Below are 12486 nucleotides of genomic sequence, written 5' to 3'. Positions count from 1 at the left end.
GTTATGATTAGACTCGCAAGCCGTCACTGTTGCAGGCGAACAGTACGCCTGCAACAGTGACGGCTTGTGAGTGATCGTTTTTAATAAAGGTCAAAAGTCACAATCAATTTTGAACGTGAACTTTGACCTCCGTTTTCTCAAAATAATGATACGGAATGCGTTTTATCACCGTTTTTGACCAGAGGCCTTCAATTAACAATCGTGACTCTGATTTTGTCCGAGGTTTCGGAAAATAAAAGGAAGTACTTGGCTACTGGGCAGGGATAACACGCCCATCTTGAATGAAATTAGTGAACTTTGACCTGGGCTAACCTGTCTTTAATATAATAATGACCGGCTAGTTAGGATCTGGAGACTACGTGGTGTTTGTGTACCCCACACACTATTCTGGTGAGAAAGATAATGCATTAATGATGGTGCAAACCTATTAGCTACAGTACTTATTTCAATTTAAGGCAACCCTCCAAATATGCGACATCCTCGATCTTAGGTAATTTTCTGACCTGTAATGTACCTGATTAACTTCGGAGTTTTAAAAATTATGTTGAAGACCTCGTGTCGCTTATTTAGAGGGTCGCATCTAATTGGAGGTAACTCTTACTACCGTAATACCTCGATTTAAGGCGACCCTCCAAATAATTATGTAGCCTCGAGACCAGCCGTTCGTTATCTGAAAGAACGCCTGGTCAAGTTCCAATGTGCAAGTAGTGTAGCTGAGTTAGCGTTTTACAACATCATAATGATATTCATGGGTAATACACCTTGTGCGGGCAATTATCGGTCCAAGAAATTCCTGGACCACTAGAACGAGTACTACATTAGAACTTGACCAGGCGTTCTTTCAGATAACGAACGGCTGGTCTCGAGGTTACCAAATATGCGATGCCCAAGAGCTTCAGCAATTTTCTGACCTCGACAGCTGCATTGACAATTATTTTTAATGTCGCGTTCTAAATAGAGGTAGCCACTCCCTAGCCTCGATTGTAGCCCACTGGAAAATCAGTGTTTTTAAGCGGCCTGAAATCGAGGCAAGTAGACTCTGTAAAGTTACCTCGAATTTAGCCTCGATTCCAGGCCGCTCTCAATTGAGAAAGACGGCCTGGTATACACTGTCTGCGCATGCGTCAATTGCCCCAAGCATCAATTGCCCCAAGATTCTTGGGGATCAAGATATCTTAGTAAATTAGTCAGTATAATTATTGTATATTTTACAATGATGTCATTGCACAAATCACAGCAGTTTTAATAAAATAACACAGCTACTTACAACATTTATGACCTAGACTAGTGACTAGTTTTGTTGTGATGGCTTGTACTTCTGTTCTGTTCTTGCTCCCAGTGTTGAAAAGTCAGGTTTTGTCTTTTTTGTACTGTGGTAGAGTGGTGGGCGTTTTTTTGTCAGTACCTACCGGCTCTGTCAAGTCTACTTGCTTCCAGACGCTTGTTTGATGCCATCTCCGTAAGATCAGTGCTCCTTGTATGAGCCTAGAGTTGTGATGGCGATTTCTCTCTCTTGACACTAATAGTTTAATCAACCACGTGGGTGACCATAGTACAAAAGGTTAATTGATTGAGTTTTACTAACAAATTTACTATTAAATCCACCCACACGCAAACGGTGGTTACCAGGCCCTCTAGTGAGAGGGGCTGGGATCGAGGCTACCTCTAATTAGATGTGACCCTCTAAATATGCGACACTAGGACTTCAATATAATTTTCAACCTCCAAAAAAGTGACCTGTGGCTTCGAGGCATAATTAGTCTGTACTGATTAACAGGGTGTCATACAGGATTTTGAAGTAGAGGGGGGAAATGAGAAAAGTAACCAGAAAATGTTGCTAAAAAAGGTCAACTGTTATTTAAATACCGTATAGCGTGTAATTTTCGTGGGGCAAGTGGTTTTCGTGGTTGGAGGTCTGACCACGAATATTTTACCCACGAATGAAGCGACCTTACCTACAGTGCAAGCAGCAACCACGAAAATATTATTGAGACATTTCGTGTTTAATATTTTCGTAAATATTCATGGTTTAGCACTTCAGCAATATTATTGCTGAACCACGAATATGTTGTCCCCCGAAAATTACACGCTATACGGTAGCCAGCTATGGTCACTCAGTCATAATAATTGAAAGGGGGGGGATTGGAGCTAGGGGGGATATCCCCCCCTTTCCCCCTGTATGACACCCTAATTAACTTTTAGTCTGTGCCTCATTCACATGTCAACTTTCCCCCTGCTTTCCAGTAATGGCTGATGTTATGTTAGATGAACTAACGACACGTTTCAACTTGCGAGAACACCAATTCACAATAGAAGTGTCCGACACTCATCTCAACCAAATATCTGACTCCATTGGTAACTGGCTGAAATATGCTGAGGCTTTGGAACTCAAGGCTTATCAGATTCAAGACATTCAAACCAACAGAGAGATTGACTACCTCATGAGAATACAAAGGGTACGTTGAAATGGTAGCATGTCATTGCACTTATACCGTGCCAGTAGCACTGTCCTTCCTACGTTAATAGCCAATGATACACATTTAATACAGCTTCAAAAGTACTATAATCATACGTCACTAAAATACTTATTATTACACATTCGTTTTGTAGTATCTGAGCCATCCAATATTTCGTAGCTGGCCATGATCTGACAGATAATTATATCTAGTTGATCTTATTGTCACAGTAAAATCCGTCCTCCTTGAAATTGGTCTTATCCTGCTAAAATTTGTCCGCCAAAGTTTTAGCACAGATTCTACTTGCTGTTGGCCATGAGGAATGTACAGTGAGGACAGGCAGGACTCTGAACTGTTGCATAATAAGTGTTGCTCTTAAAGTAGGCGTTTTCTTTAGCTTTTCTTGCAAGTTGCACTGACCCTCGGCTGTTAACATGAATCCTCAGGAGTGTTGTATGAGCGTAGAAGCTGCAGCGAGTAATAACAGGAGCAATAAAAATTAATTATTAAGGATGCAAGTTTGAGAACTGAGTTTTAGTGGTGCATGAGACATGCACTGTGGACCGGGATGACATTAAAGAAGCCTGCCGGAGTCCTAGATATAATTATGGGCACAATTCTAGCTTTCCACTTTAGGGACACTGCAGAGGTTGGTCACGAAGCCAAAACTTAATAATGACGATTTAACCTCGAACCTACATGTACTTTTTACCAAGCTATTTTCTAGCCAGCAGGCTACCTAATTTTCATTCTGGGAACAAGAGTATATACTTAGATGTGATGACATAGTTCAGCTATACATTCGCTCTACAGTACGATAGCTCCTACTTTCAGTGGTCAGTTTGACATGACAGAACTACGACCTTTGTGTGGGGTCACCCCTTTTGGCACTGCATGATTTCTCTGGAGGAGTGCAGTAGCTAAAAGTTAACTAATTTGCAGCAGCAGTATCATGAAGGGTCTACTTTATCACAAGAATCAGGGCGGGACAAGCAGTCACACTTGCAAATGTACTGCACAAAACATAAGCTCACGTGATGATTCATTAGTGACCTTTTGACCCTGTCCAACCTCCTCTGAGGACACTGGTTCCATTGTTCCTGGTAAAAGGTCACTTCAGCTGAGAATACATACTACCTACCTTGAATAAAGGCCACATGCAGTGGCATAGCCAGAATTTTGGAAGGGTAGGGTGGCTCAACTAGGGGTCCTCCCCCAGGAGGGGGCGTGCTCTAACTTACATGTATATTGATTTTTAGTGCAATCTGGAGACTCTATTGAACATTATAATTATTGGCACAATGATACAACATTTAAGTGCCGTACTCTGTTAATTACAGTTGAACAGTACCTTAAGGTGACATATTTTCACGTGCATTATTTTCTGCTATTTCTGCAAATGAGAGTAAAATTGCGAAAATTAGTACTCGCAAATAATTGGCCGCCCTCTTGTTTAATGTATCCAGATCGACATTTCGCAAAAAATTATACCAGCAAAATGTACAAAACTGTAAAAATGCAAACAAATCTACCTGTGAAAATAATTATGTCACCTTAAGGTAAGTTGAGCTTGTTTGTGTGCTGTTGTTTGTGCCTCTACATGTACATTGATTGGGTTTAGTACAGTCATTCCTAAAAGTATACATTTTCTACTCTGGACTTCAATCTGGCAAAAGAAAACATTCAACACTGAACAGCCCTACAGTAGAACATGGAATTATTGTATTAACTACAACAAATCAACGTAGCCTACATGTACTAGAAACATCAGCACACAAATAAGCAACCGTGCAACTTAATTGCTTACTGTTCAACTGTAGGCTAGTGAGTCACTAGGGATCTAGTGTTGTACCTGCTGTCCAAAGCAGGCCACGCGTGGCTCTTTAATAATTATAGATAGCATCTGTGGGTCAAATATAAGGTCAGTACCCCCCTACGCACCTAGGTAGAGGTATCTAGCTAGAAAGGGAGCTTTTACTAGAACTCTCCACTAGCGAAGGTTAATCGCACTGTCCACTAGCGACAGTCAACTCCCTACTAGCGAAGGTCAATCGTACTTTGTGAACTCTCTGAGCCACCGTAAGTGTGCAAAAAGGTGTCTACAGATTGCAGAAGTGCTTAGTAATATCCTGGTAATTAATAGTAAGAAGCTCTAGTTATGTGCAATAGATTCTTAAATGGCCCCACCCAAATTTCAATGCAAATAGTATACTTAGAACTTTACTTGTTGTGTGCATGCAGTCGCTATTAACGACTGAGAGTTTCAGGATGATTCAGGCTGAGTTTGAGTTTCTGTAGCTTAAAACAGGGGGGCTCTGGCCCCGTCAGCCCCCCTCTGTCTACACCACTGGCATTTAGCTAACCCATGCAAGTTCCGCTTCTTAGCTTTTACTCGCTTTTATTCGACAACGAAGCAAAATCTGCCACTATTAAAACTAATAACTTGTTGTGGAAAGCTATCCATGCTGTAACGCACCGCTATGGCATCCAGGTAAGCAGGCTCGGAAATTACTAACGGACCGACACACCAACGGACTATTAATTTTTTCCCACTGTCCGCGGCACGGCCTTGGGTAATACGTGTAACTATATAAACAGTGTTTTGAGCAACGTATAACTATACACTGATAAGTACTCTTCGTAGAGAACTGATGGCAGCTAGTGCATGAATTCGGCTAGTTGTAGTGTTCCACCTTGCTTGTATAAACCTCTTTACAATTCAGCAGTGAGTTTTGGTACATGTTTACGTCTATTTTTATCCTTTATTCTACGCAGGTTTTGAGGGTATGGAAAACCAATAACGCGTTCAAAGCTACATACAAACAACTGGCCACTGTTGCTCTGAATTTGGGGGATAGTCAAACAGCGATGCGAGTATGTGAGCTGTGTAAAGGTACGATGTGTTCAGTTAAGCCCTTATTAACTCGAAAACTGGTCGTGGCACTTCGTAAATTCCCAAGTCGCGAAAGCTTTTTGACCTAGCTGTATCGTACACTCACGAAAATACACCCATCCCCTATTTGCTACATATACATGTACATACGTACATATATCTTCACTGCATATATATATACAGTTCCCATTCCGTTTGCCTAAAACACACCGTTCCCTAAACGCATTGTATGCAAAAATACTAGCTACAATGTAGCTTGTGTAATATGTACAGTATAGCTGATTGTCTAGCATTTTAATCCTCTTTGTTGCCTTTTGACCTCTGAGATCAAAGCATTATTATTGTAGGGCCAATATTATTGCATGTTGCACTGGGGCAGATTGACTTTTTGAGACCAGAGCCCACCCTCCACCCAATACTTAAATCATTAGTTGTTAATGATCTTAAAGGCCCTTGACCACAGTCTACTACCGGCCCAATTAACAGCTTGTGGCACACGTAGCCATGTAATAACTATTACTAGTTAGCTTACACACATACCTATCATGTTTGCAAATGTTTTTTAGGTGAGTGTATTTTCGAGTCAAAATACCCGTGCAAGAGGTTCATAGCCAAACGCTGTTAGTGTAGTAAAGTGAAATTAGTGAGTAAATACAACCTGTTCCCCCAACCCCTCGGCAGTTTCCACAGCGACTGTCACAATTGGTAGCATGCGCAGAAAAGGGGGTGTATCCGCACTTGGTTAAAGTTTGCAATGTCTGCTGGACTAGCTGCCATTTGCAGCTCTATTCTGACTCTTGTAGTTGACAAAAAGGTTAGCGCTTTATTTGCGCAAGGCTATTTATGTAACTCATAAGTTGAATATAGAATGTTTTTGCGAACAGATGATCCCATCGAAGATTCTGAAGAGACTGCAACAGCCTTCCCTGTAAATAAAATTGGCTATAACTAGAGAACAATTAACTTTGCAAACCCCAAGAGAACCCAAGAGAACGTGGCTAGAAGTTTATAGAAGCTGTTAGTTTTTGCAACCGTTGAGTAGTTACAGCTGGAATACACATACAGTCAGCTTTACCGTATCCCTCGTGCAGCTACGCCGCGAGGCATAAAAATGTATATCACTGCTACTGTGAGCCACGAGTATTAGGAGAATGCTAGAAGCATTGTGTGGTGTGGGGCGAGCCCTAGCGAAGAGTAGTTGTAGTGTGTAGTAATCACTTGTTCAACTTGCTGCTTCCTGTCCTGAAGGTCTCTCTAACTGCAATTCTCTCTTCCTCTTCAATTCGAACCTTTTGACAACAGAAGAGTTTCGTCTCATTAGCTCCTACTCAAAAAATTAGCCTTGCCAGCAGATGGTGTCTTTGATATGGCCATTGCCTCATTACCTTAGTTGTTGAGCTGTATCAGTTTCATCCAGTAAAAATATTAAGTGTCTTGCGAATGTATCATTGCTTGTAATATAAAGGAATGTTAGAAAATGCAGCGATTGTCACGCTAAAAAGCTTGAACTGACCTAGCCTCGATCCCAGGCCGCTCTTCCTTTTTGAGGCCTTGTGAAGGAGGCTAGAACTGACCGTGTGTCCACGGTCGCTGAGCTTCTCTGCAGTACTCGATCGCTACTATTGGACGGGCCTCAGGGCTCGCCCCAATAAGCCTCAAGACTAAACTGCTGGAGAGAATTTCACGAAAATATGCCCATTCCCATATCAAGCCTAAACTTCTTGCAGAAAAGGGTGGGCGTATTTCGCAAAGCTACATACAGTTAGCAGGTCATGTAACTGTACATGTGAGATTATTATCTGTTGCATTTGCCTGCACTAGATCATAATAATTAATATGCAAACACACACACTACTCTCCCTCAGATTGCGTAGTTGATGACTCTCCCCACACTTTTCCCTCCTTCATTTCATGGCTGACACACAAGGGGGTGTCTGGCAAGGACATACAAACTCTGGCTGGTTAGTCTCTATGCAGTATGTACATTCATAACGTTAATTTTTGTTTTTTGTAGCAAGAGGTAGTCCTTTACTTTAAGCTCTTGTGTAGTTAGGAGAATAGATTTTGGGGTGGAGCACTGAGAGGTCACTTAATACATGTACATGCATGTACTTGAAAATGTTGACTCTGTTAAAACTATGGAGCCCTGAAGTGCTAACTCTCGGCTGTCGACATGAATAAATAAAAACACTCACCAGTAAAATTGTGTAAATTAGTTAAGAGGAACCATTGAAATAAGAGCAAACATGTCCGCCACAAAAATGGAAGCACCGCTGGTTTTGATGCCTCGATGGAGGTGCAAAAGCTACATACACAACTCTACCTTTTATACACACATTGATCAATGTCACAAGATTTTAATTTTCCTGCATGCAGGATCCATAATCACAGGGAAACTCAAAGAGTGGGTAATGATCGACTATGATTGTTGTAAAAACGATCGATACCAAAAGTTCTAGTGTAAAATTAATGGCTGCAAGTCAGCAGAGCCTTGCAGCTCTCTTCTCACTATTGCAGCTACCAATAGCTAGCGTTCTAGTGCAGAGCTAACTACTAAGTAGAGTAGCAACACTCGGTGAACAAGTTTTGCTACGAACTCTTTTGAAAAGGCTGCAATGGCATTCCAAATAAGCAAAACTACATGTAGGCATAACTTGAGAACGAAGCATTATTTTGCAAAAATTCCACAAATTAAAATCCAAGAAAACATGACTAGAAGCCTATAGAAACTCTTACTTGCACTTGATTCATCCTTGAGCAGTAGCAGTCTACACACACACAGTCTACACACACACAGTCTACACACACACACAGTCTACACACACACGGGTAGCACGCGTGCTCAATGCGCATAGTATAGGTGCAACATGAAAGCACCAATCGTACGTGGCATGTGTGCAGCACGAATGTACATAGCTGCCATTACATGCGTTCTGCACACATGTGGAAAACACACGTCCTTCAAATACGAGCAGGCTACATACATGAGGTACACATGCAGCACATGTACCACAGCTATAACAGTCGCACTTATCCTGCACTCGTCCCACACCTATGTCTAAAATACACCATGCAGCACGCAAACAGCACGAAATTAATGCTAAACAAATGTCGGATACGTGCAGGATGCAAGTACACGTGTGCTGCTGATTATGTGCTGCTCGTATTCCGTTTGTAAAATACACACATGATATCACGGGAAGATGGCTAAGCTTCCATGGGTCCATGGGCGTTGTTTAGATTCATTTTATCCAAGAGGAGCTTACAACTCTAGTAAAAGACGTCGAATGGTCAATGCTTGGACCAAGGAATCTCTTGAGCATCTATAGGAGTCGACGCTAGAATGAGGCTATAGAACTGTTTTGAAGTCTAAAATTTGCTGTGATTTATACTGATAAACCTTTTTTGCAGATGAGGGATTTTCTACTGCTCAATGTTTTGAGTTGTTACTACCTGAAGATCTCGAAGACATGCCATTGACTAAAGCAGGTCAGTTTTATGGGTGAACCCTAAGTTTTGAGGCCCTGTAATTATTATGTCTCGGTGAGCTCATGATTCAGTGAGGTATACGGTTGTGTGTGTGTGTGTATAGATTTTTTGCTAAAGTGCAAGCAGGAGTCAGAGTAGTGTGTAACAAAACTAGTACATCGAGTGTTGCTATTCTACTTAATAGTTATATAGCTCTAAAACGCTAGCTATAAGTAGCTTCAAAAGTGAACAAAGAGCTCCACCGATCAGATCATGAGAGCAGCCATTAATTAATTACATGTATATACTTTGTACTTTTGTCGTCGTTTTAGCAACCATCATGGTCGATCATTTCCCACTCTTTTACACCATTGCATTACCTCCAGCATATTGTACATGTGTGTAATATAGCTAGTAGCTTCATGTCATAAATGTTTAGAGTCTTCACCGAGGTGGTATCGGCACCCGCAGTGTTTTCATATAATTATAGTAGGTGCATAATTATAATTATTATCTATTACTGCCACTATTAATTGTTGTTACTCTAGGCAAGAGACTGCTTCCAAAACTGATCACTGAACCAAAGGAAAAGAAACAAAGTACGTATAAATTATAAATTATGTACTGTGTTGGCCAATATCTACATGTATGTTGGTTGTGAGTGAAGTTTCATAGAGTTGCACACACATAATTAATAAACTCAGACACCCTTTTCCTCTCCCACAGAGCAACCTGTTGCTGGAGCTACTGGTTCTGTAGCGGGTCGGTCTGTTGGAGCTGTACCAAGACACCTTTATAACAGCCCAGGTAAAAATTATTATCCATACATTAATTTTAATCAGGTGTGAAAACGAGGACAGAAGAAACATACTGACCCAGGATTAGTTGAGTGGTACCAGGCTAGACCAGGGTCTTTTCTCCCACCCCGAAAAAAAATTGCTCGTTTGTTTATGCTTGAACAATTCTAGAGAGAAATTTCACCAGAAAGACAAAAAACGTGCAAGTATAATTATTATAATTATTTATGACTCGTGGCATGCGTGCACCGAGGTATACGGTAGTGTGTGTCTGTGTCTGTGTTTAGCGTGTGTATGTGTCTGTGTGCGTGTAGACTGCTACAGCTGCTCAAGGATCAATGAAGAGAGTTTCTATAGGCGTCTAAAAGGATTTGCAAAATAATGCTTCGTTTCCGAGTTATGCCTACTTGGAATGGCCATTGCAGTCTTTCAGAAGAGTGCGTAGAAAAACTTGTCCATGGAGTGTTACTTAGTAGTTAGCGCTAGCTATTGGTAGCTGTAAGAGTGAGGTTCAAGGCTAGCCATTCATTTTAGACTTATACTTTTGGCATCGATCCTTTTTAACAACAATCATGGTCGATTATTACCCACTCTTTGTGATTCTGGCATGCAGTGCAAAAATGTTCATCAATTCATTATTTAATGCGTTTTATTATTAGCGCGGACTTAATTTAGCGTTAATTACAAATTCACTATAAGTAGTATACCTGTTTATAATAGTAACATTAAGGTATTGCCAATAGAATCATAGGAACATGATACAGTGGAACCTCCATAAAACGGACACCATTGGGGAACAGCCTTTTGGCCATTATAGAGAGGTGGTCTTCCTTAGGAGGTTTTGATTGCCAGCTACATGTATGTATGCTCTATGAGTCATTTCTTGCTGCAAATGAATCTTAGAGCTTTGCTAACTGCTTCTTTAGCTCATACAAGCTCTTAGGGACAAGCTACAGCTAGGTTTTCATATCTCAGCAATAATTGTCTACTAATTATGGGTGTGGCTGTCCGTTCTGGGAGGTTATTTTCCATTGCTAAACTTGGTTGGGGACGAGAAAGCTGCTCATTATACGGAGTAGAGAGGTGGTCGCTCCTGAGAGGTTGCTCTACATTGAAGTCATTTTAGTTTCAATCCGGACATGAGCTCTTAGCCGTTTATAGCGTGTGCTGGTTGCTCTTTGGAGGTGGTTGTTAATGGAGTTTGCACTGTATCAGTAAAATAACATGATGAACACTTTTGCATTAATTTTTCTGCAAGCTCATGATTGTAGCTAAAAAGAATGATTGCTGCTGCATCAGTAAAGCCTAGCATGCAGCTAGCTACCAGCATTCTAGTGCAGAGCTAACTACTAAGTAGAGTCGCAACACTCCATGGACAATTATTTTTGCAAATCCACGAATTAAAATCCAAAACATGACTAGAAGCCTATAGAAACTCTTACTTGCATCCCCTTGATCAGTCTACACAGACAGACACATGCACAATTAACACACTACTGTATGCCTCACTTGCACATAATTATGCGCATGCTGTAGCTAGCTATGTAGAGAGTTACTGTAGCTAGTGGTGGCAGAGAGGTAAGTGCTGGTCGTTTATAGAGGTCGGTACCCGACCAGTTTGCATAGGCAAAACCCTGCGTATAACACTGACAGGTATTATTTTTAGAGGTTTTATTGTACCGTAGTTCATATGGATGTGCCCGCTTTTGCATTCTCATACCCAGTAGTGAACGAACTCAACAATGACTATGACTACTCCCAATGTGACTGCTCTAATGCCTACAACACAATGGTCCGATGTAGTGTGAAGCTCAACCACGCCATGTCTAAAGACCCAAAAGCACTTGCTCAGGCTCTATATGGTGAAGGATTCATCTCTCAAGCCACTATGGACGAAACAAGCGAATTGAACGAAACTAGAAACTCTAAGGGAAGTCGGTTGTACAGTGCAGTACTGGGCAGGGTTAGGAGTTTCCCCAGGAAGTTTGCAGACTTTGTGCAGATACTGAGACGCGATAGGATACTTTATAGTGATGTATTGATAGAGATAGATGCAATATATCATGTTTGATAATTCTGGTTTTGTACTGGGGAGTTTTAATGAGTTAACAATGCGGTGCTTTTTAGTCTAAGAGAGTCCTATTGCTTACAATTATTACCATTGTGTAGGTAAAAGGTAAAAGAATGATCCCCCAAAAAAGGTGGGGTATAGGTATGTGGTGATTTAGCACGAGTAACAATTAAGCAATGGCAAGGCTACTAATTGCATAAGGCGTTGCCATTATAATTCAACAATAAAGTCGTTTTGCATGTGACTTTTTGTTCACGCTCAATGCACATTACTTTAAATTAGAACCATACTCAGCAATATTGCATAACTGTCTGCATGTAGCACCATCCATTGGACTTCTCACATAGACTGGAGATCGACAGAGGGAACGTACATTAAGGTGTCACACCCCTTTTTGCATTCCATTAACCGCAACTATTATTATGATAATCAAGTACTACATGAGAAGAAGGAAAACTTGGAATTTATACTGATGACTTCAATCCTGTTCATTCCTCAGGCTCCCAAATTTGGGCATGTGTAGTATATAGGGTGCAAATGATGTGGCCAGACAGTTTTTCAGAAATTTTTACAGCTAGACATTCTGCACCAAATGAAAACAAAACACTTGCACAACAGTCCACTCTTTATAGAATGTACAGAAAAAACAAAAAAGCAATTGTTTCGGAGGGTATTTTAATCGATGTCTGCCGTCCAAGAAAAGGGCAATATAAAGTAATTGAAGAATTATTGAGCTACCTCATCAGTGAAAAGGTCTTCATCTGGATCACTGTCATAGTCTGTTTCACTACCCTGGATCTC

At 41.0% G+C, this 12486-nt stretch overlaps 1 protein-coding gene across 2 annotated transcripts; it reads left to right on the top strand.

The window, feature by feature from the left end:
* Positions 1 to 228: 228 nt before the first annotated feature.
* Positions 229 to 11748, top strand: LOC135338145 (uncharacterized). 2 transcript variants are annotated; one of them, XM_064534192.1, is made up of 8 exons: positions 229 to 390; positions 2245 to 2456; positions 5232 to 5349; positions 7215 to 7310; positions 8761 to 8838; positions 9366 to 9416; positions 9544 to 9624; positions 11342 to 11748. In XM_064534192.1, the coding sequence occupies exons 2-8, from the start codon at positions 2247 to 2249 to the stop codon at positions 11683 to 11685; spliced, it is 978 nt and encodes a 325-aa protein (XP_064390262.1). In that variant the 5' UTR covers positions 229 to 390; positions 2245 to 2246; the 3' UTR covers positions 11686 to 11748. The 2 variants fall into 2 exon arrangements, with proteins under 2 accessions (XP_064390262.1, XP_064390253.1); XM_064534183.1 differs by having other exon boundaries at positions 11339 to 11748.
* Positions 11749 to 12486: the final 738 nt, after the last annotated feature.

The sequence above is a fragment of the Halichondria panicea genome, chromosome 1 (genome assembly GCF_963675165.1).
Source record: "Halichondria panicea chromosome 1, odHalPani1.1, whole genome shotgun sequence".
NCBI lineage: Eukaryota > Metazoa > Porifera > Demospongiae > Suberitida > Halichondriidae > Halichondria > Halichondria panicea.
The sequence above is the reverse complement of the archived record's forward strand: the minus strand, read 5'-3'. Positions and strand labels throughout refer to the sequence as shown.

Bases quoted from the DNA above. Each gene is read 5' to 3' on its own strand.
- LOC135338145 (XM_064534183.1), top strand. From the start codon at position 2,247: ATGGCTGATGTTATGTTAGATGAACTAACGACACGTTTCAACTTGCGA. The intron at 7,311-8,760 runs GTTAGTCTCTAT...CCTTTTTTGCAG, and splicing joins GGACATACAAACTCTGGCTG to ATGAGGGATTTTCTACTGCT. The intron at 9,625-11,338 runs GTAAAAATTATT...TCTCATACCCAG, and splicing joins ACACCTTTATAACAGCCCAG to TAGTGAACGAACTCAACAAT.